The 27,887-nt window shown below is 46.9% G+C and overlaps 1 protein-coding gene and 1 pseudogene across 1 annotated transcript; one reads left to right on the forward strand and one right to left on the reverse strand.

Annotated features, from left to right (window-relative positions):
• Positions 1–3,738: 3,738 nt before the first annotated feature.
• Positions 3,739–4,568, reverse strand: LOC140846989 (transmembrane gamma-carboxyglutamic acid protein 4 pseudogene; annotated as a pseudogene).
• A 3,464-nt stretch (positions 4,569–8,032) lies between these two features.
• Positions 8,033–27,666, forward strand: LOC118968928 (tRNA-dihydrouridine(20) synthase [NAD(P)+]-like). The gene is given in 13 exon segments (XM_073225609.1): positions 8,033–8,095; positions 8,203–8,250; positions 16,024–16,089; positions 16,272–16,317; positions 16,320–16,341; positions 18,314–18,400; positions 19,740–19,908; positions 22,083–22,204; positions 23,437–23,586; positions 24,724–24,811; positions 25,914–25,987; positions 26,222–26,454; positions 27,482–27,666. Coding segments are annotated over 13 exon segments (1,353 nt in total).
• The last annotated feature ends 221 nt before the right edge of the window (positions 27,667–27,887 follow it).

Genomic DNA, 27,887 nt, shown 5'->3' on the forward strand with positions numbered 1-27,887 from the left:
GTCAGGATCATTCACTTGCCATTTCCCCAAGGGTCTGGAAGGAAGCATTTGTAGCCCAAAAGTGAAGGCAAGGCTACATTTATAAACATTAGGAAATTTCTCAGTGCTTGCCCAGGGATGACACTTCACTTGCCCTCAGCAGTGAGCAGGAACACAGGTATTAGTTAACAGCTGGGGAAGTTCTGACTTGTTGAGGGCCAGTCCGAAAGGAGAAGCCATGTGACAGCCATGTGAGGCTGTGTGCCCACCAATGACTCTTGTACAGATTGTACAGATGTCCCGCCTCGGCCTACCTGCAGCGCAGCCCTCCCAGGGCACAGAGAATAAGTTACACTGGATATAGATCTGGTGAGACATTCTCAGGCAGCCAGACTGCTATCTGGTCTCAAACTGGTAGGAGTGCTTCTCCAAGAACACTGGGTTTGCGTAGTCACGCTGCCACGGCAACAGTGAGGTCATCGATACCCAGTGAGGTCACGTACAGAATCTTGCGACCTGAGGGGCAGGCTTCAGGCTCTCTTGTGGAAGAGAGCAGGGTGGAGGCAGAGGGGCACCCTAACTGGCCCTTCCATCTAGCCCTCCGTATCCATGCCTTAGTCAAGTAGCCATTTCCCGTGGAATGTACCTGTGGGCTGGCACAGGAGGGCAAGAGGCCCACATTCTGAGATTGGCTTGAAGGACAAGATTAACCTAAGAGATAGCCAGGGTGTTTGGCACTGAGCCTAAGGATCCCACAGTTGGAAAGGCAGAGATTTGTGTGGACTAGGGAATCAGGGAAGGCTCCTTGTCAGTGGGCCTGAAGGGCAAGGGGACTTGGGACCTATGGAGAGGAGAGGGAAGGCACTCCAGGTGGGAAAAATAAAAGCAAAGACAAATTCTTCTTAACCTTGCTCTGCCTCAGATGGTAATTCATAGAACCTTTGTGATTTTACAAGTAAGACTTCAAAAAACCAAGAGGTGAAGGGGCCTGTAGATGACACAGGCAGTGGAAAGGTGTTCTGCTCAAGGGTAGGCTTTCTCCTTGGGGCTCTGGATGTATAGCTGATAGGAATGTGAGGAGAAGCTCATCACATTTCAAAGTCCCTCTGGGAGGGATGTCACAAGTGCTGTAAGGCAGAGTGAGGGGCCCGAGTGACTTCACAGAGTGGGAATGAGAGCCCATTTTAATATGAATTAAAAAAACTCATGACACAATGACATCACACAGAGTGACAGCCTAATCATTACGCTCCTCTCCCTCAAAAAGGCAAATCATGACTGACTATCCGACCACCATGAAAAGGATGTGTGGGCTCAGCGGCAGCCCAGGTGAAAGACAACATCAGCACTGTACAGAGATGTCACTAAAAGACAATTTAGTTCTACTCAGAGGGGGAGGAAATAGACAAGTGTCCTTAGCCTGATGAGGCCCACCGTAAGGAACCACGTTTGGGAGGCAGCCTTTGATGCAGTGTGTCCAGGAACTTTCTAGCAACGAGAGATAACCTTCCTCAGGAGGGGGGTCCCTGTTACTGACCTTGGATAAGCAGAGATGGGACATCGTTTACTGGGGGTGTTGCAGAGGAGGTTTCCCAGGAGGTAGAGACTACCTGGGCTCTCATTTTAGACGAAGGGGAACTCTGGTGGAGAACCACTGCACCTTCTCTCTTAATTTGCTTGAATCAGTGTAGTGTGTGTGTGTGGACATTTTAAGTCCGGCCTAAATAGAGCAGTCTACGTCTCAAAGTGATAAACTGTGAAGGGGACGGCACTGGGGGTTCATCCTGGCAGGTGGACCACCCTGAGACCACTCAGATTTTCCAAAGCTCCAGAGAGACTGCATGTTTGGCGTATCCCTCTGATCTGGTGAGGGTCTGATGGTAACCGCTGCAGTATCTGGCCAGGCCTCTAAGGAAGGCAGAATAGCATAGACGAATGTTCTAGCAGCTTTAAGAGGGCTTCAGACTCACTTGGGGATTCCACAAAACAACTTAAAGATACTTTAACGTGGATTTCTGGGTCAACTGTTACACAGATCTATAGGTACAAGATGGGCCTAGGAAAATGTGCTTGCTCATTCTAAACCTAGCTCTCACCAACATTCTAGATTTGGGGCAAGTTTATCCTTCCATGCCTTAGTCTGACTGTTACAAAGTGAGTAGAGTTTGCCTCTGACCTTTTAAAGAAGATTAAAGTAAGTGCAAAGTGCAAAGTTACATGAGAAAATGTGTTCTGTAAGGCCAAGGTATGACTAAGAGTAAAATTTTTATAGGTAATGTAGGTGGCTTTAAAAAGGCAACTTTCCCTTATATCTAAATGTTGCTAGATGATTGCTTTATGACAAACAACTGAAGAGATGCCAAGACTCTGAAACAATAAAGTCTCTGGCAGTCTATGATGATTAAGGCCTTGCTTTTATCTGACTTGAGATCATGTTGTCTTAAAAGAGACACATACACTGTCACATACTGTAATGATTTATACTTTCTAAACATTTAATTTGGAAAGGCTTATCAAATGCATGTGGGTTTTAGTTTTACCCTAATGAAAATTATAAAACAAAATGCAATTTCACAAGTGGTCTTAAATAATAGGAAAATGCAATACTGGCAAAAACAAAACACAATGTTCTATTTCTCAGGGGTATGTTATTTCTTGAGCTCCTACAAAGAGGAAACAAATTCACAGATATATACACACCTACTAACAGAACTTTGGTCCCACACTCACTCCGAAGGTTTATAGCTTATACTCTACTACATTCTTAAGGTGAGACTGGTCATATATAGGATTAGCAGTATAGGGTAAAATAATGACTTAGGGTGTTTTGTCCAGACATTAAGATGTACAGTGGGTTGCTGGTAACTGTAATCAGTATAATTTTAATACCAGGAAAGTAATTTATGTTTTCAAACTATTATTTATCAAGCCTTAACAAAATTTCAAGATACATAATAGTTATATATAGGTAATTCAGCAATGAAAATGGGTATTTCTACTTGTCAGTAACATGGACAACTTTATCAAGTTCTAGTCGCTCCTAGATTTCAGGCCTACTTATTTATTTGCTACAATAACAACCCTTTCAAGTCTTGCCATTGCAATATTGCACCCACTGAAGACCTAACTCCCTAGCAAGTAGGTGTTTTTTTTTAAAGACTACCGACCCCACTCTCTACAATAAAAGATGACTGATAACAATAGTTAACAACTAAAACCTACAAAATATGAATGCTATGCAATAATTTAAAATTTAAAACCAAGTGATCATATTAAGGCCACCAATTTACACTGAAATGTCAAATTCTGTGAAGTATTACCAACCCAAAAAGTGATGCTAGTAAAGAATGGGTCCAGTATAATGACTTGGGATAATCTAATGATTAGAAACTCTTACTTTTTAAAATACTCAACACAAGAAATCTCCATCCCTTATTTGTACGCAGGATCCAGATATTTCACCAGTTCAATCTTTGACATCCATGACACAGATTTTTTTGAACCATTAAAATAAACAAAAATAGTCTTCTCTGCTTAATTGAAAGGATATGGAGTCAGCGTTTCTTAACAAGCTGATGATGATCAGGTTCAGGCCCAAGATGCTGGCAGAACTTCTGCAGTGTAGTACTCGTGCTCACTCCTCCTCTGCTCCCTCCCGTTTGTCATGGAGGGCTGAGTTGACGCGTCCTTTCTGGTTCAGGGAACACAAACCACTCAAGTGAGCTGAATCTTCCATGCCACCAAGATGGCAAAATGGGCTTAGCGAGATGGGAGCAACATAGACTTTTTAAATACCCTAAATCCTTTTGCTGGCCCAGGATATGGTGGGTCTGGTGAAACGCTGTGTTTCCTAGTCAGTGCCACTGCCTGTTCATAAGACGGTAATCCTGTGTCCTCTGGTGAAGGTGGTGATGGAGAAAAGACAGCCTCCTCAGGTCTTCTGAAAATGATGGAGGAAGCATGCCTGCCCCCCACGTATGTGGCTGAAGAACCTGGATGTCTTTGTCTGTTACACTTAGTGATAGGAAGATAGTAACCAAGTAATCCAAAAATAACCAAAAATACTCCAGCAGCAATTAATCCAGTCAGAAGGCCCATAACATCGATTTTCTCTCTGTTGGCATCTGATTCTGTGGTTGGTCCTTTAATTGAATATTCCTGCCAAAATGTCATCGTTTTATCTTCATCCACAAATATCTCTCTGGCTTCTTCATAATTACACAGTTCTTTGCACTCTCTTTCTAGGTCCCTGGGAGTGAAGAACTCCGAATCAAATCTATTATATAGGAGGCGTCTATGTATGAAAAAGTTTGCTTCTTCTTTTAATGTAAAGACCTCTTTTCCCGCATGCCCAGACGCCGTTGGACTTCTTGTGCAATGAGGAAACGCGAAGGTTACTCTGGGCAGTTGGCTGAGCAGAACCAGAAGTGTAAACAGAGTCTGGCAACTGTCAAACAAACTGCAGCTCGGCGCCATGTTCCAGCACCTCCCGGGCCGGAGCCCCTTCACCGGGTCTTCCCTGCGGCCGCCAGACCCTCGGTCTCAGCGGCCCCCAAATCTCGGCAACGCCGCGCTCCGACCGAGGAAGCGCCTGGGATCAGCAGAAGGGCGCCCTGCATGCACCGCGGGGGCGCGCGCAGCCGAGCTCCCGCCTAGACGCCCGGAGGCCGCGGAGCTGTACAAGTTTTTGCACGGATATGTTTTCATTTCTTTGGATATATACCTAAGGATAGAACTGCTGAGTCATAAGACAAGACCATGAGGAATTGTAAAATCGTGTTCTCAAGTGGCTACAACTGTACATTCCCTCCAGCAATGCATGACAGTTCTGGTTTCTCCACATCTTTGATAACACTTTTTACTGTCTTTTTGATTCTACCCATCCTAAAAAGTGTGAAGTTATATCTCTTCGGTTTTGATTTGCATTTATCTGATGGATAACAATGGTGAACATCTTTTTATGTGCTTACTGAACATTTGTATATATTCTTGGAAAAATGTCTGTTCAAATCTTTTACAACTGGGTTTTGTCTCTGTTGTTGAGTTGTAAGAGTGCTTTATGTATTCTAATACAAGTTTTTTTTATCAGATATATGGTTTGCAAATATTTTCCTCAGTTCTATGGGTTGTCTTTTCACTTTCTTGCAAGTATTATTTGAAGCACTAAAGATTTTAATTTTGATGAAATCATTTTTTTCTTTTGTTGCTTGCATTTTTGGTATTTTGTCTAAGAAGTTTATGCCTAGCCTAAAATCACAAAGATTTGTTTCAATATTTTCTTCTAAGAGCTTTATAGTTTTATCTCTGTCCTGCTATGCTCTAGTCTGCATTTTGCGTGTGGTATAGGGAAAGGATGCAACTTCATCCTTTTGTAGTTAGATATTTAGTTACCAGGAATGTGTTTTCCCCTAATGAATTATCTTGGCACCCTTTTCAAAAATCAGCTGACCATTAACAAGGCGTGTACAAATGCAAAACTTGTGCACTGAAAACTATGAAACATTGCTAAAAGAATTTTTAAAGGGCCTAAATAAATGGCAAGACTCCCCAGATCTACAGATTCATTGTGATCTGTATCAAAATCCCAGCTGCTTTCTTTGCAGAAATTGACAGCTGAATCCTAAAATTCATATACAAATGCAAGGACTCAGAATAGCCAAGACAACTTTGAAAAAGAAGAATAAATTTGGGGTATTCTAAATAAATTTAGTGGATTCTTTAGGGTTTTCTATATATAAGGTCATGTCATCTCCAAGTACAGTTTTACTTGATGCTTCCCAATCTGGACACCTTTTTTTTCTTTTTCTTGCTTTTACCTTTCTGGACAGAACCTCCAGAACAATGACGAATAAAAATAACAAGAGTGGACATCCTCTCTTAGGAGATTTAGGAGAAAATATTCAGTCATTTATCATTAAATATGGTGTTAAATGTTTTTCATAGACGCCTTTAAATGAGTAATTCAGTCTATTTTACTATGGTTTTTACTTCTTCCTGATTCAGTTTAAGTAGTTTTTCTCAGAATTTTCCCATTTCATTAGATTACCTCATTTATGGACATCCAGTTACTTATAATATTCCCTTATGATCCTTTTTATTTCTGTAAGGTGGTTAAGAATGGTGTCCCCTTTTATTTTTGATTTTAATAATCTGAGTCTTATTTTATTGATCAGTCTAGCTAGAGGTTTATCAATTAAAAAACATTTTTAAGAACTTTTGGTTTCATTTATGTTCTCTATTTTCTATTAATTAATTAATTTCTAATCTTTATTTTCTTCTCCATGCTCTGGGCTTAGTTTGATCTTTCCATAGTTTCCTAAAGTGAAAGGCTGATTTTTTTTTTCTACATGTAGTCATTTTCTGCTGTAAATTTCCCTTTATGCATGCTTTAGCCCCATCTCATGTTTTGGTATAGAACATGTTTGTTTTCATTAATTCCAAAGAATTTTCTAACTTCTCTTGAGATTTATTCTTTGACTCATTGGTTATTTATGATCAGGCTATTTAATTTCCTCGTATTTCCCAGCTTTGTTACTAATTTGTAATTTCATTCCATTGTGGTTGGAGTATGTACTTTGTATGATTCGTTTTAAATTTGAGACTTATTTTAGGACTTACCAATGCTCTATCCTGGCGAATGGTCCTTGTGTGCTTAAAAGAATGTGTATCTTACTATTGTTGGGTAGAGTGTTCCAACAGATGTTTCTTAGGTCTAGTTAGTTTATTATGTTCGAATGTTTTCTTGTCGATACTTTGTCTGCTTGCTCTGTCTTATTGAAAGTGGAATATTGAACTCACCAACGATTATTGTTGAATCGTATGTTTTTTTCAATTTTGTTAGATTTAAATATATTTTGTGCCTTTGTTGTTAGGTGCATGTTTATAATTGTTGTATTTTCCTGATAGTGACCCTTCTGCCATTATAAAATGTTATTTTATTTCTAGTAGTCTTTTTTAGAGTCTATCTTTTATTAGTATAGCCACTTCAGTTTTCTTATGGTAGGTATGATCTAAATAATTCATATATACAATGCAGGCATGTCAAGTCAGTGGGAGAGGCTATACACTAAATGGTGCTGGGACATTGCCTAACTATTTTGAAAAATTCAAACTAAGATTCTTACCTTATAATACTTGTTACCAAACTAAACTCTAAGTCAAAAGATATTAAATATTTTAAAAATTAATAAAGTGAAGGTAAATATGTATAGAATTTGGGGGTCAAAACACTTTGCTCTGGAAAAATGTCAAAAACTTAAATGTGAAAAGATAGAATAGTGAAATGACCACATGAAAACATAAAACTTGCACATAAAAAAATAGGCTAACTGGGAAAAACATTTACTACTTATGTAACAGATACTTTACAAGGAATATGAATAGTTAATACACAGAATACAAATGGCCTTGTGAAGAGATGACTTTATATTACTAATAAAGAACTATAAACCAGGAGTCTTTTTATCTATCAAATTGATAAAGATTAAAAATTATTATAAAGTCCAATGTTGCTAAGAACACATAGGGAAGTAGTTTTATGCTCTGCTTTTAAGGCATAAAATAATTCAACTAGTCTTTAAATTTGAACTATTTCATGACTATTCTAATGAAAAAAGTCTTCAGTGTTTGCAAAGATATAGCTACAAACTCATTATTGTTTAAATAGCCCCAGAGAAAAATATCTAAATGCTCAATAATTGGGTATTAATTGTAATGCATCTATATCCTGGAATGAGAAAGTCTTTTAAGTGTTGTGGCAGATTCTTTAATGACATGGAAATATTATAACGTAAAGGTTACAAAATGGTATGTCCAGTATAATCCCATTGGAATTGTTGGAAGAGTAGAAATAAGATGTACTGGATCCCATTTCAAAGGGAGAGTGGCAGATTGTGGGGTTTAGTTCATGAAGACACTGAGACTGGGCAGGCAGTGGGCAATCCTGAACAACAATTTTTGTGGAACCCACTTCTAGATAGGTCCATGGGTTTTGCTAATAGAATCAGAGTGATGACTTTAGAATTCATCAAAGTCCGATCCTGATACTGTGGACATGCATGCTGCTGCTTTCCTGCTTGCTAAGAAGTGCCGATTGCCAGTGGATTTTGGTCCTTTGGTGACAAGTGCTGGGGTGGTGCCAGGTGGCCACATCGTGTTGCCATACCACAGGGAGGGACCACCCTCCTCCATCTGCAAGGAGACCCTCTGTGTGCTTTTCCTTAGGGAGGAATGGGAGCTGCTTTGCTGTCAGACCCTGACAAGATTGAGAAGGTAAGTCCTGCGTGAGTGAAAGCAGAGGTTCTTAAACATGCCTATGGGCTAGAGTTGCCTAGAATGCCTCTCCCTCCCCTCCTGTCCTCCAGATTTGGAATCAACCAGAATGAATCAATCATTCTTCCTGGGGTCTGGGAAAAGTTTTAAAGGCTTCCCAGTGATTTTGACATACAACCAGGTTTGGGAACCCCTGAGCCAGTGTACAATAACCTTGGGGTTCCTCAAAAGCCCAGGGCTAGGGACATGTCAGCTAGAGCTGGGGGTTCTGAGGACTCATTTAGAGCCGCCTCTGTCTCTTCTGAGAAGATTATGAGAGATTGGCCAGGCTACCTGAGGAGAGCGTACGGGCTCAGTGGCTATGGGGGTGGGGATTGGCCCCTCCCAGGGGGCAGCAGTGAGTCCGCTGCACACTGAACAGGGTCCACCACCAGCCTTTGCGAGCAGTCCAGGCCAGCACCATAAGAAGCCCGCTGAAATTAGTCTCCTCTGGTCCTCTTCCAGTGGTGACTGTGCAGACCAGGTTTATGAGGTCCCACGTTGGCGTTTGCCACCCAGTATTGTGAGCTGCCAGCGCATGTGGGGATGACAATTTCTGCCACCCTATAATATACCTTTTACTTTCTTTCTCAGTCTGCCAGCTTTCTCCTTGGTTCTCCTCTTAGTTCCTTGTTTTCCTTTTCATTCTCCTTCGCCTCTTCCCCGCCTGGCTTTAAGCCTCCTAGTGCCTCCCGTGGGCTAGAGCTGCCTGGGATAAGGCACCACCAGTAGGAGCTGCCAAGGTTTGTCCTGGCTGCTGGGTCAGCCCCTCAACCCTGGATATTCCTCCAGCCCCCATCTCTGGGATATTAGAGTGTGTCTATTGGATAGGTGCCTTCCCATTTTTCCCATGTGCAGATACGTATAAAGATTATATCTATAATGTGCCTATAAAATGCTCTTACCATTTGTGGGGTAATTCCTTTTTCAAAGTTTATTCTAGCATTTATTCCATTTGTTCCCCAAATAGATGTAGATAGGGCAGGTATTTGTTATCTCTATTTGATTAAGACTAATAAAATGAAAGCACAGAGAGATAAAAACAATTTGCTCAAGATCATATAGCAGATAAGTAGCTGGCAGCGCTAAATCCACAGCCATAGTCTTGTGACCCCCTACTCCCCTATCAGTGCCCCTCTTGATGGCATCTCAGGTGGAGGTACCTGGGTGTCATTTATAAGTGTCTAGCCACAGGTCAGCAGACACCTGGGCCTGGGGACCTCCAGTCAGACATCTCTGTGCAGCATCGAGTGGATGTGGACAACTCTGGATGTCAAACTCATCACCACACTTAGGGAAAGGGGCCATCTAACACAGGCACTGTTAGCCTCGGGCCTCCTGGCTTCTCCCACGCACGCTGTTGGCGCTGTCCTCCTCCACGGCCCCTCTTTGGGTGAGGCACAGTTTGTCTGTGAGGTAGCAGGTTATACTGCTGCTCGGAAGCTCAGTTCACGGCGCTCCTCTGTTTGGTGGGGCTGCGGGAGGGCCAGGTTGGGTAGTGGGTGGGGTTTGCCTCATGTGGGGGAGGTTGCAGGCTTCACAACAAAGCAGGTAGAATCCAGGAGTAGTGGACTGGATTAATGTTCAACCTTTGCTGCCAACTAGGTGACCTGGATGAGAGTTTTGTGGGTTCTTCCAGGTTGGGTGTTTTAGGACCATGGTTTTATCTGTGGGAACATCTTAGGACCATCTGCAGGATTTTTTTGAAATAAGTATGCTTGTTTCAGGTGATGTAGAATTTCGGAAATAGAAAGCAGTAATGATTGCACAACACTGGGAATGTATTTAATACCACTGAATTATACACTTAGGAAAAGTTAAAATGGAAAATTTTATGTTCATATTTTACCACAAATATAAACAAAAGATGCTATCCATTGAGAATTCTGTATACTCTTGAAGTGAGTAGGGTCAGGGAGCGGTATCAATCCTTTGAAAAAGCTTCCTGGTTACCTTTGGTGTACCCTGTGTGGGTTAAGACTCGAATTCAGTAATATGCTCCCTCTCCTCCCTGCCCAGGATTTCCTGCCCCGACCACTGGCAGCCCAGGGCATCCCTTGCACTCGCTGTACTTGTGCCTTGGCTAACGGTTGGTGGGGCCAGGCCTGCATGAACTCAGCGATTCCTAAGCCTGTGCTCTCTCACCTGCCTTCCCAACCCCTCCCCAGCAACCAGGGGAGCTAAGGGTCTGCTTTTCCAGAGTCAGCCAGTGGGTCTGAGGCGATGAGCCTACCCGTGGGCAGATGTGCTGTGACCTGCTCAGGTACTGGCCTGTCTTTAGGACCTTTCCCCTACCGACTTTCACACCACAGGGATATGTGGTGTGGCTTGGAGCTGGGGAGAGTTGGTTCCAGAGAGTTTCTTGCCTGAGCCTTGCCAGACGGGAGACGCTACTTGCTCTTTCCCCTCATTGTGACTCTTGCAGGTGCTAGGACTTTTGGTTACTTATTTCCTTCCTCGTTTTGAACACACACGAGATGAACAGAAATCCTGAAGAAAGTGCCTAGATGTACTTGGATGAAATACACAAAAAGGAAGTTGTGCAAAACAGAGAACTGGATCAAACCAGCTGATGTTGCTATAATCACCAAATAGCAGAGGATTCTAAGTCAGCGTTTGCCAAGGGAACCTTCCAGAGATGGTACTGCCATCCTGAGGGATAGGAGTAGAGTGTGAATTTTCACCGTGCATCTCAGTGGATCTGGCAGCGCCTCCCACCCCCTTAAAGGGTAGGTGCCCCTTTAAGACCTGCCAGAGTGACCCTAGGACCTCAGTCCCATTCTACCTCCTGGGGTAGCACGTGGGGACTGTTCCTTCCTGCCAGTCCCTGGCAGCTGTGCCCATGATCTGTCCTCCTGCCTGTCAGCCCTGCCTCTTGGTCTGATGTCTTCTGGAGGAGCCTGCCTCAACCTGTCCCTGAGAGAAAGGCCCTTCCATTGGTTCGTGAACTTGGCTGTCTGCTGCCCCCTCCTGTGTAGGACCAAGACTGGCGGCAGTTGCCTGCGTGTCCTCTCAGAGCTGCTGGTGATCCAGTTCTTGGATGAGGGCTCTTGGGATCACCTTTCGTCCAGCTTGCCTGGCCTGAAATTTTTGATGAGGGAAGAAAAGAACAATATCATGGACATTCGGTGTTACCTGCACCTCTGTTAATTTGATTCTTGTGTAGTCTGGTCTTGCCACCTCCCTGGCATTTTCTTGTTTAATTTCTTTATCTTTCTTTGAAGTCCTTTGCAATTACTACACAACTAAACACCTTTTAATATGTTTAATATGTTGAAATGTCCTTTGCCAGCTTCCCTTCTGTACAGCTGATCCCTCTGAAGAGAGTAGTGCCTGAGGATGGGGCCTGGGGTCTGTAAAGCCTTCCTGCTCTCACTCAGCAGATCCTGGAACAGCACTCGGGGAACATTGCCTTCAAGTGGGAAAGAAGCGGTCAGCCTGTGGTCTCAGTCAGCACTAGGCCTCAGAATCATAGTGAGGAGGGAATGTGTTGGGCAGACCCTTTTTCAAATATTAAAAAAAATTGTTTCCAGTTTTATTGAGAAATAATTGACAAATACTCCTGTGTAAGTTTAAGGTTTACAGCATGATGGTTTGGCTTACAAATAATGTGAAAAGATTACCACAAGAGATATAGCTAATATCCATCATCTCATACAGGTAAAAGAAAAAGAGAAAGATTCATCTTTGTGATGAGAACTCTTAAAATCTGCTTAACAACTCTCCAATATACAGCAGCTCACAGCAGTGTGAGCTGTAGTCATGGTGTACATCGCATCCCTGGTACTTCTGTATCTTGTAACTGGAAGGTTGACTCTTTTGACTATATTCCTCCAATTTCCTCCACTCCACCCCTCCATCACCCACCTGCCCTACCCCTGATAGCCCCAAATCTGTTTGTTGTTTTTTGAACTGTTAAGAGTTCTTTTTTCTTTCATTAAGGTATTATTGATACATACTCTTATGAATGTTTCACATGAAACACAATGGTGGTTACTACTTTCACCCATGTTATCAAGTCCCCCCATGCCCCATAGAAGTCAGTGTCCACAGTGTAGTAAGATGCCAGAGTCACTACTTGTCTTCTCTGTGCTACACTGTCTTCCCCGTGACCCCCCACACCATGTGTACTAAACATAATACCCCTCAATCTCCTTCTCCATTCTTCCCTCCCCCCTCCCCCACCCTTCCCTTTGGTAACTGCTAGTCCCTTCTTGGAGTCTATAAGTCTGCTGCTGTTTTGTTCCTTCAGTTTTGCTTCGTTGTTATACTCCACGAATGAGGGAAATCATTGGCACTTGTCTTTCTCTGCCTGGCTTATTTCACTGGGCGTAGTATCCTCCAGCTCCATCCATGTTGTTGCAAATGGTAGGATTTGTTTCTTTCTCATGGCTGAATAGTATTCCATTGTGTATATGTATCACATCTTCTTTATCCATTCATCTATTGATGGACACTTAGGTTGCTTCCGTATCTTGGCTCTTGTAAATAGTGCTGCGATAAACATAGAGGTGCATATGTCTTTTGGAATCTGAGAGCTTGTATTCTTTGGGTAAATTCCTAGGAGTGGGATTCCCGGGTCAAATGGTATTTCTATTTTTAGTTTTTTGAGGAACCTCCATATTGCTCTCAAAAATGGTTGAACTAGTTTCCATTCCTACCCGCAGTGTAGGAGGGTTCCTCTTTCTCCGCATCCTCAGCAGCATTTGCTGTTCTTAGTCTTCTCAATGCAGGCCATTCTAACTGGTGTGAGGTGAAATCTCTTTGTGGTTTTAATTTGTATTTCCCTGACGATTAGTGATGTGGGGCATTTTTTCATGTGTCCGTTGGCCATCTGAATGTCTTCTTTGGAGAATTGTCTCTCATATCATCTGCCCATTTTTTAATCGGGTTATTCGCTTTTTGGGTGTTGAGGTTTGTGAGTTCTTTATATGTTTTGGATGTTAACCGCTTGTCAGATATGTTGTTTACAAATATATTCTCCCGTACTGTAGGATGCCTTTTTGTTCTGTTGATGGTGTCCTTTGCTGTACAGAAGCTTTTTAGTTTGATATAGTCCCATGTGTTCATTTTTGCTTTTGTTTTCCTTGCTTGGGGAGATGCATTCAGGAAGAAGTTGTTCATGTTTATATACAGGAGATTTTTCCTATGTTGTCTTCTAAGAGTTTTATGGTTTCATGACTTACATTCAGGTCTTTGATCCGTTTCGAGTTTACTTTTGTGTATGGGGTTGAACAATAATCTAATTTCATTCTCTTGCATGTAGCTGTCCAGTTTTGCCAACACCAGTTGTTGAAGAGGCTGTCATTTCCCTGTTGTATGTCCATTGCTCCTTTATCATATATTTATTGACCATATATGGTTGGGTTTATATCAGGGCCCTCTAGTCTGTTTCATTGGTCTATTATTCTGTTCTTGCACCAGTACCAAATTGTCTTGCTTACTGTGGCTTTGTAGTAGAGCTTGAAGGTGGGGAGTGTAATCCCCCCAGCTTTATTCTTCCTTGTCAGGATTGTTTTGGCTATTTGGGGTCTTTTGTGGTTCCATATGAATTTTAGAATGATTTTCTCTAGTTTGTTGAAGAATGCTGTTGGTATTTTGATAGGAATTGCATTGAATCTGTAGATTGCTTTAGGCAGAATGGCCATTTTAACAATATCAACTCTTTCTATCCATAAGCACGGGATGTGTTCCCATTTATTGGTATCTTCTTTAATTTCTTTCATGAGTTTTGTAGTTTTCAGAGAATAGGTCTTTCACTTCCTTGATTAGGTTTATTCCTAGGTATTTTATTCTTTTTGATGCACTTGTGAATAGAATTGTTTTCCTGATTTCTGTCTCTGCTAGTTCATCATTAGTGTATAGGAATGCAACAGATTTCTGAGTATTAATTTTGTATCCTGCAATTTTGCTGAATTCAGATATTAGATCAAGTAGTTTTGAAGTGGATTCTTTAGGGTTTTTTATGTACAATATCATGTCATCTGCAAACAGTTGCAGTTTAACTTATTCCTTACAAATCTGGATGTCCTTTATATTTTTGTGTTGTCTAATTGCCATGGCGAGGACCTCCAAAACTATGTTCAATAAAAGTGGAGAGAGTGGGCATCCTTGTCTTGTTCCCAATCCTAAAGAAAGGCTTTCAGCTTCTCGCTGTTCAGTATGATGTTGGCTGTGGGTTTGTCATATATGGCCTTTATTATGTTGAGGTACTTGCCCTCTATACCCATTTTGTTGAGAGTTTTTATCATGAATGGATGTGGAATTTTGTCAAATGCTTTTTCGGCATCTGTGGAGATGATCATGTGGTTTTTGTCCTTCTTTTTGTTGATGTGATGGATGATGTTCATGGATTTTCTAATATTGTACCATCCTGGCATCCCTGGAATAAATCCTACTTCATCATGGTGTTGGATGTTATTGATGTATTTTTGAATTTGGTTTGCTAATATTTTGTTGAGTATTTCTGCATCTTTGTTCATCGGAGATAATGGTCTGTAATTTTCTTTTTTTGTGAGGTCTTTGCCTGCCTTTGGTATTTGAGCGATGCTGGCCTCATAGAATGAGTTTGGGAGTATTCCCTCCTCTTCTAGTTTTTGGAAAAATTTAAGGAGGATGGGTATTAGGTCTTCACTAAATGTTTAATAAACTTCAGCAGTGAAACCATTTGGCCCAAGGGTTGTGTTCTTAGGTAGTTTTTTGATTACCAATTCAATTTCCTTGCTGGTAATTGGTCTATTCAGATTTTCTATTTCTCCCTGGGTCAGACTGGGAAGGTTGTATTTTTCTAGAAACTTGTTCATTTTTTCTAGGTTATCCAGTTTGTTAGCATATACTTTTTCATAGTATTCTGTCTTAATTCTTTGTATTTCTGTGGTGTTGGTAGTGATTTTTCCTTTCTCAGTTCTGATTCTGCTTATGTGTGTAGACTCTCTTTTCTTCTTGATAAGTCTGGCTAGGGGTTCATCTATTTTGTTTATTTTCTCGAAGAACCAGCTCCTGCTTTCATTGATTCTTTCTATTGTTTTATTCTTCTCTATTTTATTTATTTCTGCTCAATCTTTATTATGTCTCTCCTTCCACTGACTTGGGGCCTCATTTGTTCTTCTTTTTCTAGTTTAATTAATTGGGGGTTTATGGTGGGGTTTCATTTGTTTTTGTGCTTTGCCAGATTCCATGTGCAAGTGAGATCATAACAGTATTTGCCTTCCTCTGTCTGACTTATTTCACTTAGCATAATGCCTTCAAGGCCCATCTATGTGGTCACAAATGGTAGGATTTCCTCTTTTTTTTCTGTATGGCTAAGTAATAAAGAGCTATTTTTGAAAATTCAAGTAATTACAGAGCCTTTTGAAAACACATATTTCTAAGCCCTGCCCCTAGGGATCCTTACAGGAAATATGGGGTAGAATCTAAGATTTTGTATTTCTTAAGCTTTCTAGGAGAGTCGGATGTTTGCCCTGGCCAAAGAGCACTGTGTTCTGCATAGGCATGCATGCAGATCCATTCTCATTCTCTTACCAAATCTAGGTACACCACTGTGTGCCAGACTAGGGACTACTGGTGCTAGGGCTCTAGTGTAGAAAAAAAGGTGGATTTCTTGGCCTCGTGGACACATACACGTACATAGACATGTCCATGCCACTGTGATGGACAGGTCTGCAGCAGAGTTAGTAAGTATGAGCAGTTGCAGTTGTTCCAAAAGGAGCAGGTGCTCTCATGTTCTCTCTGCAGATCCTCAGCACTCTTGTTAAAGGGACACGCAGACCTGTGACCTGCAAGATTCGCATCCTGCTATCGGTAAGGCTGATGTGTTCCATTAAAAGGTCCATTTTCTCTGGGGATGTTGTTTTGGGGGTGTGAATGATTCTTGAGGAGCTGAATTCGCTTTGGAGGAGGAGTTGGAGCCAAGTCCTCTTTAGGAGCTGGCAGCTGCTCCCTTGGTGACTTCAGTAATGACTCTTTGTGGTCCTCTTTGTCAGGTGGAAGATGCTCTGAGCCTTGTGAAGCGGATAGAGAGGACTGGCATTCCACCATCGCAGCTCATGGGAGGTCAGTGGTCGCCTTTCTTGTGACTGACTTGTAAGGATGTCCTCAGCCATCTTAATGATCCTTCACCAGACCCCCAGTGACAAACAACTTCTCTTCTACATTTGCAGCCTAGTTGCCTAGCCCTCTTTGACGTCCTCTAAGTCCTGAAGGCAGTCAAACCCTTTATGGGCTTGTATTTTTCTTTGTTTCATTCACTGAGCACCTACTGGTGGTAGATACTGCACTGAGCTTTAGAGACATAGAAAGACCAAGAGGAAGGAGAAATGCCCCTACCTTCAGAATATATAAATGGTAGAGGTTGAGTGATTTGCTTAAAATTGTATCATGCAGCCAGGAACTGGTGGAATTAGAATTCTTAACTCTGAATCTCATTTTCTTTGCACTGCATTGAACAATAGTTTCTCCCTTGAAGGACCACAGGCAGTTGCTTCTCTTTTAAAGCCACTACCTTTTTTGTCAGCCTTTGTTGGACTGCCAGCTGTCACAATGACTGCTTTAAACAGTGCTTGTATCTGTAGCTAATGTGCTGTCTGCTGAGAGCTGAAGTATTGCTGATGACTGCCTTTGGTTTCCCAGTCAGACCAGCTCCCTGTACAAGATATACTTTTGTGCAAAATCCCAGATCAGTGGACTCTGACCAGACTGACGTCTCTTCTCTTACTGATCTTCCTTTTGGGTTCAAGAGTCTTGTAGCTACAGTCTATTTTTGTTCTGGTTGTGTATCTTTCAGTATTTTCCAAGAAGGGGGCCCACAGTTGCAGCATGTAAAAAAGAGAAAAGTAGAGCTGTGCTGGCAGAAACCAGTAGGGGGAGGTGAAGGCCACGCACACATTCACATGTGCCTCTTCCCATGACTGCAGGGTCTGGGCTCAGACGGCCTGGTTTCAAATCCCAGCTCTGCTGGTTTTTGGCTCTGTATCCTTGGACAAATCACTTAACCTCTTTGAGTACCACATTCCTCCTTTAGAAATTAAGATAATTTCTGTTCTACAAGATTGTTATGAGGCTTTTCTGAGATGTGAATACTCAGCCTTGGCACAGTGCCTGGCATAGAGTATTCTCTGAATAACACAGCTTTATGCTTTTTAACCAGTAGATGGAAGCAGTAGGAAGACAAAATTGGGTGAGTTTAAGAAGGGACTTTCTGGCCATCAAAGCTGTTGAGGGTGGGCTCGAACTGGCTGCTGAGGGTATAGGGAGGTGGAGGTGGAGGCTTGGTTGACAGGGTCTTCTGATGCCCTGTTGCCTCCGAGCTTTTTGTTGAGGAGTGTAACAGAGGGGACATACCTAGGCAAGACTTGGGCAAGGGCTATCTAGCCGACCACCATTCTTTCTTGTTCCCGAGCACAGTTCATGTCAGGGCTCAGCTCAACATGTCTAAGACTGACTTACACATACACAAGAGTTTCTTGCCGTTGACCTTGGAAGGAGGGCCCCAAAGTTGTGGTCCTGCCTCCCCTGTGGCTCACTGTGACAGAGCCATGGTCTGTGGCCTGCCCTGACCGCTGGGTGTACCCTGTGCCAGGTGCCTCTCCCCAGGATCAGCTGCCCAACTGGGGTTCAGCACAGGCAGCTGTGTGGGAGTGGTTAGCCTTAGCAGTGGCAGCTGTTCCCAGCCCCTTGGGCCAGGAGGGTGAGACTGGAACAGTAGGGGTAGCATTCCTATAGCACGGTCCCTCATCTCTAGCAGAGGTGAAGGGAGGCCAAGGAAAGGTGGTATGACCTTGGGGCTAGGCTGCCCACAACAGCCCTGTGCAGCCATGCCTCCCTTGCCAGCTTCTAAAGGCTGGACTTGCCTTCTCACAGCACAGGTAATGCAGAGCCATCATCTGTAACTGAGACCCTGACCTTGTTGGCTACATGACCTGCATGAGGTTCAGTAGAGAGGGCAATAGGGTTTGGCCTGTGCAAACTATGACATGGCCATTGGCACTCAGCCTTCAGGCCCATCGTTTGTTTCTTTATCTCCAAGGAAACGGGAGGAGCGACCCCAGCACCCTGTCAGCTGTGAAGCCATCAAAGCCATTGCTGAAACCCTGTCCACTCCTGTCATAGCCAAGTAAGCCTCCCTTCCTCCTCATTTAGTTTTTTATGCCTCACCTTTCTCAGAAGGGAATTGGGCTGCCATACAAACATGAAATGAGATAGCATTAAAAAAATAACTCTAAGAGAAAGAGAAAAAGACTGGGACAAAACAAGAGGTTGGGAATAAGGCTGAAAATGTCCGTTGGCCTGTGGTGAGTGGTTGATGTATGTGGGTACCAGGCAGGGGCTCAGGGCGTTCGGTAGACAGGTTGGGGGTAGGAATGTGCAGGGGATACGGAGAGCAAGAAGGTGGCTGTTGAAGCAGGCCCAGGAGAATGTGGTGTCACACCCAGGGTTGGTGTGCAGGGTATAAGGGGAGGAGTCCAAGCCAGGGCACGTAGAGCTATGACTCAGGGGGCATGAGGCAGGTTACAGTCCAAATACGAGGCAAACATTCTGGCCGCTACAGGATCAGGAACCTAGGCGGGCAGGTGTGAGGTACTGATGACCGCCCAAAGGCTTAGCAGTAAGGCAGCGTCCAGCTGCCCCTGGAGTGCTGGCTGCTGTGGGCCAGCTGGGAGTGCAGCTCAGCCTTGCACCTTAGGATGGCAGAGCCTGAAGGCAGGATGGAACAGGGAAGTTCCAGAGCTCTGAAGTCCTGATGAAAGGCATGCCTGACAGTGGGAGGGAGGGAGCTCAGGGTGGGAGTGCGGCTGGCCTGGCGTCCCTAGGCCAAGGAGTGTTGGTGTGGCTTGGGGAGGTTAGGGCTACTCGGATCCTGGATCCTATTGCTGTTGCTGCCACCCGAGGGTGTCATCATTGCCGCATGACCCTCCACCCACTGGACTGAGGCTCCGCCTTGTTCCTAATGGAACAGCTGAAGAAACAGCAGCTTCCAAGGGGGCTCTTGTGGCTGCAGGGTGGCAGGAAGGGAAATCGCAACCAAGCTGGGCCTCCTTCCTTCCCCTCGCTATCACCACTGTCTGTGGTTTCTGACCCAGCCCACAGTGGGGCATATGGGTGCCCTGGCCTGTATGCAGGCTTTCCTGTGATCCCAGTATCCACCTACAGACCCATGTCTTCAGATGGGGACTGGCTTTAGCCACTGTTTAGGATGAGGGGAAAGGAAGGTAAAACCTCTGGGACACCTACTAAGTGCCAGGCTCGGTTCAGGCTGCTTTGTTGTATTCCCTCCCTCGGTGTTCCTGACCCCATAGTGGGCTGTGTATTACAATCTCCAACCTCCTGAAGCGCTCGTAGCTGCAAGACTTGGTCAAAGCCATACATTTAATGAGTGACAGACCTGGAAGTTGTCTTTTTTGGAAGTGGTGGTATGAGAATGAGGACACCCTTACTGCCCTGTTGTCTTTCAGTGGAGGATCTCACGACCACATCCACGAGTATGTGGACAGAGAGGATTTTCGACAAGCCCCAGCAGCCTCTTCAGTGATGGTGGCCCGAGGGGCCATGTGGAACCCGTCCATCTTCCTCAAGGAGGGTCTACGGCCCCTGGAGGAGGTCATGCAGAAGTACATCCAATACGTACGTCTGTGCGCTTTTTCAAAACAAACCTTTCTCACTTTCTGCTACAGCCCTACAGAAGGCACTTTGGGTAAGCCCCAGCCCCCAGCAGTCCTATTGTTCCTCTCCTTTTCTTTTTCATTCTTGTAATGTAGTATCAGGTTTCCTGACTGCCCTGTGAAGAAGAGTGCTGGGGAGGCACCCCTTTAACATCACCTCCTGCTAAAGCTTCCAAAGTGTGGGGGTCAGAGCAAGGACCTCTCGATTCAGGATGAAGTTGTGGCCCCAAACACATGATATCTTTCTTTCTCTTTCTCTCTTACCAACACTCCCTTCCCCCCGCTCATTCCCCCTGCTCATGCACGAGGACAATGGGGCCTGGCACTGGAGACCCCCATGCCAGTGGGTTGGTGCCAGAGCAGCCACGCCAGGAGTAGCTGCTGTCGAGGACAGATGGTCTCCAGAGACATCTCACCCGGTCACCAGTCAAAGTCAGTTCTGAAATCTTCTCTTGCAGCTCTCAGAATGCTTTAAACCTTTGACTTAGAGAACAGCCTGACTTTAACCCTCTCCTTAGGGAGTAGTTTTTTCTTCTCAGTGGGAGCTTGATGGTAGTGCAGGGCTTTTCCCCATAAAGGAATTATTTGACAAGTTCACCTGCCCTGTCCCTCTGGCACAAGCCTGCAACTCTGTGGGACTCTTATGATAAGCCATGTGTATCGATAGGCAGAAATGATGAGTGGTCCTCAAATTGTCAGTGAGTTGGGCCTAAGCACAGAGTACAGCCCTCACCAGAGGAGGCTCCGTCCTCTTCTTCAGTTCTGGGCTCACACCCTCTGGGAAGAGCAGGAGCTTCTCAGATCCTCAGGCTTCCTGTGCCCTCTTGAAACCATGGCCATGGCCTGAAACTATGAAACCACAGCCTGGGCAGTTGCGGCTGCCATGGCGTGTGGGTGTCCCCAGGGCTGTGCAAGCTGCGGTTGATAGGAGGCCCTGAGGCCCCTGTCCAGAGCTGGGCGGCCTCTGTCCTACAGCTTTCCCTGCTCAGGGCTGCAGCACTCATCCTCTTGGTTCTGGGGATCCTGTCCGGCAGGTTGGTGACAATCAGGTTGTCCAGGGGCCTGGGTCAGCCAGAGGCAAGGGGGGCGTGCCTCAGCCCAGGTCATGTCTGGCTCTTCTGGCTGGCTGGCAAGTCTGTGGCAGAGAAGACACGCTCAGTAGTGCTGAGCTTGCTCACTGGGTGAAAGGTGCTATTATCATTCCTGCTCAGCCTGCCCCTTGGCAGCTCCTCAAGAGGGTGTGTTGTCCCAGAGAAAGGGAGTGGCTTTCAAGCTTAGGCAGGGCTGCTTCTGGTCCAGCCGGGTGCCTTCTGTCCCAGACAAGCTGGATCAGGGCCTTGTCGCTGGCTGGGGCTTGCCCACGTATCCCTGCTTGGTCCTGAGTGTGCCCTGGCACCTTTCCAAGCACTGAAGACGAGGCCTAAGTGGAGATATTAGCAGAGTGTAGGGCGCAAGTGGTGGGAGGGTTTTCTGGAGAGCTGGGCCACCCTTTACCCACTGCCCTCCTGCTTGCCCCTGCCAGGCAGGCTTCTACTGGACACCACCCTGGGCAGTCACCTGCCTCCTTGAGCCTGTATTTCAGCCTGTGGAATGGTGGTAACAGCTGCATCCCACGCTTAGAAAGCTGAGTGTAGTGACAGGTAACGTGGGTGAACAAGCTTGGTAGATGGAGCTGTGCTTTATCCACATTGGGAGAAATCGGAGGCAGACCATTTAAGATGCGGGAAGAGAAGGTACCCACTGTTGTTATTGGAGTAGAAAAGTCTCACACCTGTGCTGGGGCTAGTCCTGCCATACCAGAATTTTGGCTTGTCCCCCCTACCCGCCCTGGAAGATGCTTGGTGGCAGGTCCTCTGTGGTGGCAGCCTGTGGTGGCTGAAGCAGGAGGAGCTGCCTACACCTCTGGACCTCAGTCAGGCTGGCCTGTAGAGTATGCTCCTGACTGGCAGCCTTGGCCATGACCCTCAAGCTTTGTACCACTAACCGGGGAAGCAGATGGCCAGGATGGAGGGGGTCTTCTTATGGGGTCATGGTGCCTCACCTGCAAGCACACCTCTGCTGCCCCCTTGGAGCCCCTTTCTCTGCCGTCAGAGCACAGCTCAGGCAGCAGGTGGACTCATGCGGGTTCTTCCTCAGGCTGTGAAGTACGGCAACCACTACACCAACACCAAGTACTGCTTGTGCCAGATGCTCCGAGAACAGCTGGAGTCGTCCCAGGGAAGGTTGCTCCATGCTGCCCAGTCTTCCCTGAAAATTTGGTGAGAGCAGCAATAGCTGTCCATCTGTCCTTGTGGACGCTGGCCAGGCCTGACCCTGAGCCCTAAGCTGAGTCTACCAGGGGACCAGGGACACAGCTTCTGGAGGCGGTGTGCAGGAGTGGGATGGTGGTACCGCTCCACTTCTCAGAAGGGGATACTTACAAAGCTTCGGAACTTCCCATCCCTGGACTGATTTCTTAAGCAGCAGAGTTTTGGGAACAGGGCACTAGTAGGATGGAGTAATGTGAGGGCTGGGCTTGGGAATTCTTGGGGAGGAAGGGGCTTTCCTGGTGACAGATGTGTCACATGTTGGACACTAAGACCCAATAGTCAGGAGAGTTGCAGTTGTTGAGTGGAGCTCCTGGCCTGAGCCTGCGCCCACCCCATCACTCTACAGTCTGGGAGGCCACCCTTTGGTCCTCTAGATCTGGTATAGCTCCAACTCTGGCATTGATCTTCGGCCCAGTGCCTGCGCCTATAGCTCACCCCCTACCTGTGCTTGTACTGGGTCTTCTGCCTGAATGCCCTTGACCCCTCATGCTGCCTGTCTAGGTCCTCCCTCCTCAACCTTTCTGAACCACTGACCGCCCCAGGCGTCCATTTTTGTGAATGCCCTTTAGCCGACAAGATGCTCCCTAGAAAAAGCCTTGTCAGAACCCTTCTCCCCACCCTGGGCTTGTGGTGTCAGTTCTGTCCCTGTCGTACAGAGCCTGACCCAGTTGACGCAGGTGTCTTGTAAGCTGAAGAGGAAGGGTATTACTCCGTAGCCCTGGGTGATACCTCAGCTTAGGCGAGGCCTGACTGCTTGTGGCTGGGACAGGAAGTGGGGAACCATTCAGTGGTCAGGCCTTGTCTCTTCCTTGCATGGGCCCACATGAGGATGAAGCTATGCGTACCCCAGGCGCTACATTAATTTAGGTCAACTTACTGACTGCTAGCTGGGGACACCTGCCTGTAGGCTCAGGTGGTAGGAACCGTTAGAACCTTTTCCACCCAGCCCAGTCCTGCCCTGCAGTGTCCAACCTCAGAGGCTCACATTCATTTTCCATCTGCCAGTCCAGGCTGATAGCAGGGGTGGGTGGGAAGCAACTTCTGATGGCCAGGTCCCAACGGTGTTTTGGAGTATGTTGGTGGGAAGCATTTTTCGGTGGTGGGGCTCTGGGTTCTTGCAGCAGTTGCCTGCATGCTGGCTCCACTAAGGGGCCTGCCCTACTCTGCTTGTCCCTCCATAGTGAGGCTTTTGGCCTTGGTACCTTCTATGAGGACACCACACGAGAGCTGGATGCCCGGCAGGCTGAGCTCTTGGCCAGGACCCCAGAGGAGCCAGGGGAACCAGCTGAAGACACCTCTGGTGTCATTCACTTGGCTGTGAAGTTTGACTGGTAGGTCTCCAGCTTGGCCTCAGCTTGGAGAAGGGCCAGTTCCTTTTGGGTCTGACTAGGTCAGTAAGCTGGCTTTTCTGTACATGGTTAATGCCAAGGTTAGAGACCACAAATTTCCTTAGTTTGGACACTTGTTCTGAATTGTCAGCATCTCAGAGAAGTCACTTTGGGGAAGACAGTCCCTAAAAGCCCAAGTAGCACTGTCAGGGTGTTATTGCTGTCCCAAGGTGATTGAACCCCACCTTTCCCTGACCCATCCCTACCACAACTCAGGATGGGGGTGTGTGTCTCCCTCTGTTCCTGTGAGTCTGTGTTTTTACCCTGGCCCTGAGGAATTAGCTGCCTACCAGGAGCTCCCCAGTAGCAGTGGGACCCTAGACCTCATCTGGCTGTGCATCCCTGGCCCACACCCACTACCTCTCTCCAGCCCTGTGGTGCCCCCTCTAGGCAGAAGCAACCTCTGGCTGATTATTGCCTCAGACCGTGACTCAGCTTCAAACGGGGCCCTCATGACTGTCCTCTGCTGTCTGGGATCTGAGCCTTTCTCAGGTCCCCAGGCCCAGACCAGGAGTCAGTCTTGTCTGGCAAGCGCTTGGGAGGAGGGTTATGGGCACAGCTGTTGGGCAGTCATATCTCATGAGAGCTTCTGGTGGGATGTTGGAACACAGTACCTCCCACCCTGTCACCTTGTCACAGATTAACTCAGAAACCAGAGTCCACTGTGTCCAGGGCAGCAGCAGATCATCCTGACACTTAATAATAGACATAATCAGGGTGGGCACTGAGACCTTATATGGTTGCCTGTATTCCGCACCCTGTCCACTCCCCCTAATCTTGTCTTGAGAGGCAAACTGGACCTTTCTTCTTAGTTCTTGAGGCTGTTTTACAGGCTGGCGCTCAGAGTGCTGGGAGCTCATTTCCCAGCCTAATTCCCCAAGTATGCTGAAGCCTATCTTCCCTTTGGGTGGAACCCAGGCCCCAAGCCCCTGGTGGGACAGAAATGGGAGCTCAGAGGAATAAGTACAGGAGTCTTGAGGCAAGTAGCCTGATGCCTCAGTTTCTGCAGTCCCTATCAGGGGGCTGTAGTGGTGATGCTGGGGGTGGGGGAGCCCTGACACCTTCCCCTCCTTTCCCCAGGAGAGCATATTCCCCCCAAATCACCCCCAAGATGTGCCTGCTGGAGCGGTGCCGGAGGGAGAAGTTGGCACAGCCTGTGTATGAAACGGTGAGTTCCTGGCTGTGGCCTGCCCTGCATCCAGCCCTACAGTGTTCCCACCCTGGTGCTGTCACCCCAGGACACCCCAAGCTCATACCATGAACTCCAGGATGCTTGGCTTGGAGCCCGGCTTTGCTTCTGTGGGCTTGCAGTTGTTGCTGGTGGCCAGGCCAGTTGCCTCTTCCCTTTGACAGTGGTACTGTTGTCTAATTCTGGCCACTTTATAAAACTGAACTTGAGACTTAAGTGAGGGCCTGCTCGTGCCAGCCCGTCAGTGGTGTTTATTAGGCAGGAGAGAGTTCTCTGGGAAGGGCTAACTGGCTTAGGAAGGATGTTTACACCTCAAAGTTAGACAGGTTTTAGGACCAGGCCTCAGTCAAAGGGCCACTGAATTGGACCCCAGACCTGGGACCCTTTGGTGGAAAGTTTGAGACAGGCTTGCTTCGCCTTTCTGGGTCTCCACAGCCTGGTATTGTTTAGACTGTTCTCTTCTGGATTGGCCTTCTGACTTCCAAATTTGTACCTTCTGGGCCTTGTGTCACTTTCTGCCAGAGTGATTTTTCCAAAACGGATCTGACCCCTACTCCCTCATCAGCCCCTTAGTGCCTTTGGGATCAAGCCCTAGTGCTTCAGCGAAGAGCACAAGACCCTAACATACGCCTTTCTTCTTCAGGTCTCATCCACTCAGCTCTCCACCCAGGCACATCCCCTGGTTCCTCTGCCACATGTACCTTCTTTGCCCCACCCTTAACCCCTCTTACTCCTTTGCCATCTGATGAACTCCTCATTTGGGGAAACCTGGCCCATCCAGATGTCACTCAGAGGAAGCTCCACAGTCACATGCAGCTGAGGGTTCTGATGGCCCTTTGCTTAGGTCCACGACAGAACTCCTGACATGCTGGAATGTCATTGTTTGTAAATCTACCTTTCTCTGGAAGATGCACCAGGTACTTCCACTGGGGAGGAGCATGTAATATAGGTAGTCTTCATTTGACTTAGGTGGGAAGTACTTCCCTTTATCTGCCTTACCCATGACACTGGCGGAGGATCCTCCAGGGCTTGGTCCTCTTGCCCTAATGCAGCCATCCTCATTTCCTGTTCTCTGCACCAGGTTCAGCGCCCCCTGGATCGTCTCTTCTGTTCTGTTGTCACTATTGCTGACCAAAAGTACCAGTCGACCTTGTGGTGAGTGTCCTCGTCAGTGGCATGAGGCTTGGGATGAGAGACCTGAAGCCATTGTTGGCCTCGGAGGGCTAGAGAGATGGTGTATGTGGGCGGTGGCAGCCCAGGGGGATGACCTCTTCCTCAGTTCTGTCAGATTCTCTGCCTGGGCTATGTAGCATCAGGCCTCCAAGACTCTAGTCTTGCAACCAGCCTGCCTGCCTACCTGCCTTATCACCCTATGCCTCATCTGCCCAGGGCCAAGTCCAAGAAACTGGTGGAGCAGGCTGCGGCCATCACCTGTCTGCAGATCCAGGGCTTCCCTGAGGGTCGGCCGGGTGAGGAGAGCCCCTCCCTGCACAAGCGCAAGCGGGAGGCCCCTGGCCAAGACCCTGGGGAGTCCAGAACTCAGGAGGCAGCAGTGCCTGGGGAGCTGTGCAAGAAGCCCTTTGCGGCCTTGGGGAGTGGTGAAGAGAGCCCTCTGAAGGCTGGTGACTCTCGTGTCTACCCGGGTCACCTCCTTCAGGGGCCTGGCCCCAGGATGGCTGTGGGTGCAGAGCATGGACCGGATGCCGTCAGACGATTTGACGCCTCCTGGCAGGAGTTAAGAGGTCATGGCCTGGAGCATGGGTCAGAGGGTGTTTAGGACATGCATCTCCAATGGTGGGTCTGAGTAGCAGGGCCAAGTTCCCAGTGACCTTAGTATTTTCTTTGGAAGCAGGAGCTTTTCAGGCACCTCCCGATCTGACATTGGTACAGTGCAATAAAGACACCCCTCATCGTTACCCACAGCTGGCTGCTGCAGCCTCGGCACCTTCACCCACAGACTCATGTCCTGGCATAATAATTCTCTTCCCACCCTCTGTGCAGAGCTGGAGCTTCTTAAAGCATATCCGCTACCCATCCTTATGCGTCTGGGTGGAGATGGGGGACAAAGTGTCACCTTTAATGCTTGCTGGACTTTGGCTGAACCAGGAAGGCCCAAAAAGCCCATTCTATTGATGGTAATCCTGAGGCAGTGGTCATCGGTTGACTTTCCTGATGAGAGGTGACAGTGGAATCTGGGAGGATAATTAGCAAATCTGGGGACCCAGTAAGGGATAGCCCTGGTGAGTTGGGGGGTCCTGGCTCTGATTCCTGGGTAGCGAGAGCTCAGACCTGATGAAGTAAACTGCTCTGGGCAGGGGTCACTGGCGACAGGCTGCTGATGACAGCAATTTGGGGCCCTTGCAGTTGCCTGCCCACGCCACTGCCCACATCCCCCGTCCACTCCCACCATTCCGCTTGGGCCAGAAGTGGCAGATTCTGATTTCCTCCTGGTAGTGAGAAGCATACCAACGGCTACACCTCCCGGGGCCTCCCCCTCTTACTGGGAGGGGCATTCTGACCAAAGGTCCTTGCCCTGCACCGCCTCCGCTTCCTCCGCTGTAAACACACTGCTTCTCCTCCCCTGTTCCAAGCTCTACCAGAACGGGGATTCCCCTCCAGGTCACAGCCATGTGCCTCCCATCTTCCCAGGGTCAGGCCCCTATGCCAGCCAGCAGCCCCTGGTCCTGGGGGCCCGAGCCAAGGATCAGACAGGTGAGGAGTCTGTCTCCGTTCTGGAGCAGCCCCTCTCTGCACCCACATTTGCTCTTGCGTATGCAGATAAGACTCCTACTGCACTACCGGTGGCTTCCCAGAGCCCATCGCTGCGATCTTGAGCAAGTCGCCTCTGGTCCTCCCTGGGCCTAAGGGCCCTCTGAGAGGGGGATTGATTGTTTTTTTGTCTGCGTGAGGCCTGCTGGAGGGTAAACAGGTGGCCCTGTGATAGGGCACCTCAGTGGGGTCCCTCAATGCTGAAGCTGCTCTAACTTTCCAGATCAGTACTCCCAGAGATGGGGTCCCACCCAAGAGAGAGACTGAGGCTTGGTCCAGTTTCAGC

This window comes from Manis javanica, chromosome 17 (genome assembly GCF_040802235.1).
Source record: "Manis javanica isolate MJ-LG chromosome 17, MJ_LKY, whole genome shotgun sequence".
NCBI lineage: Eukaryota > Metazoa > Chordata > Mammalia > Pholidota > Manidae > Manis > Manis javanica.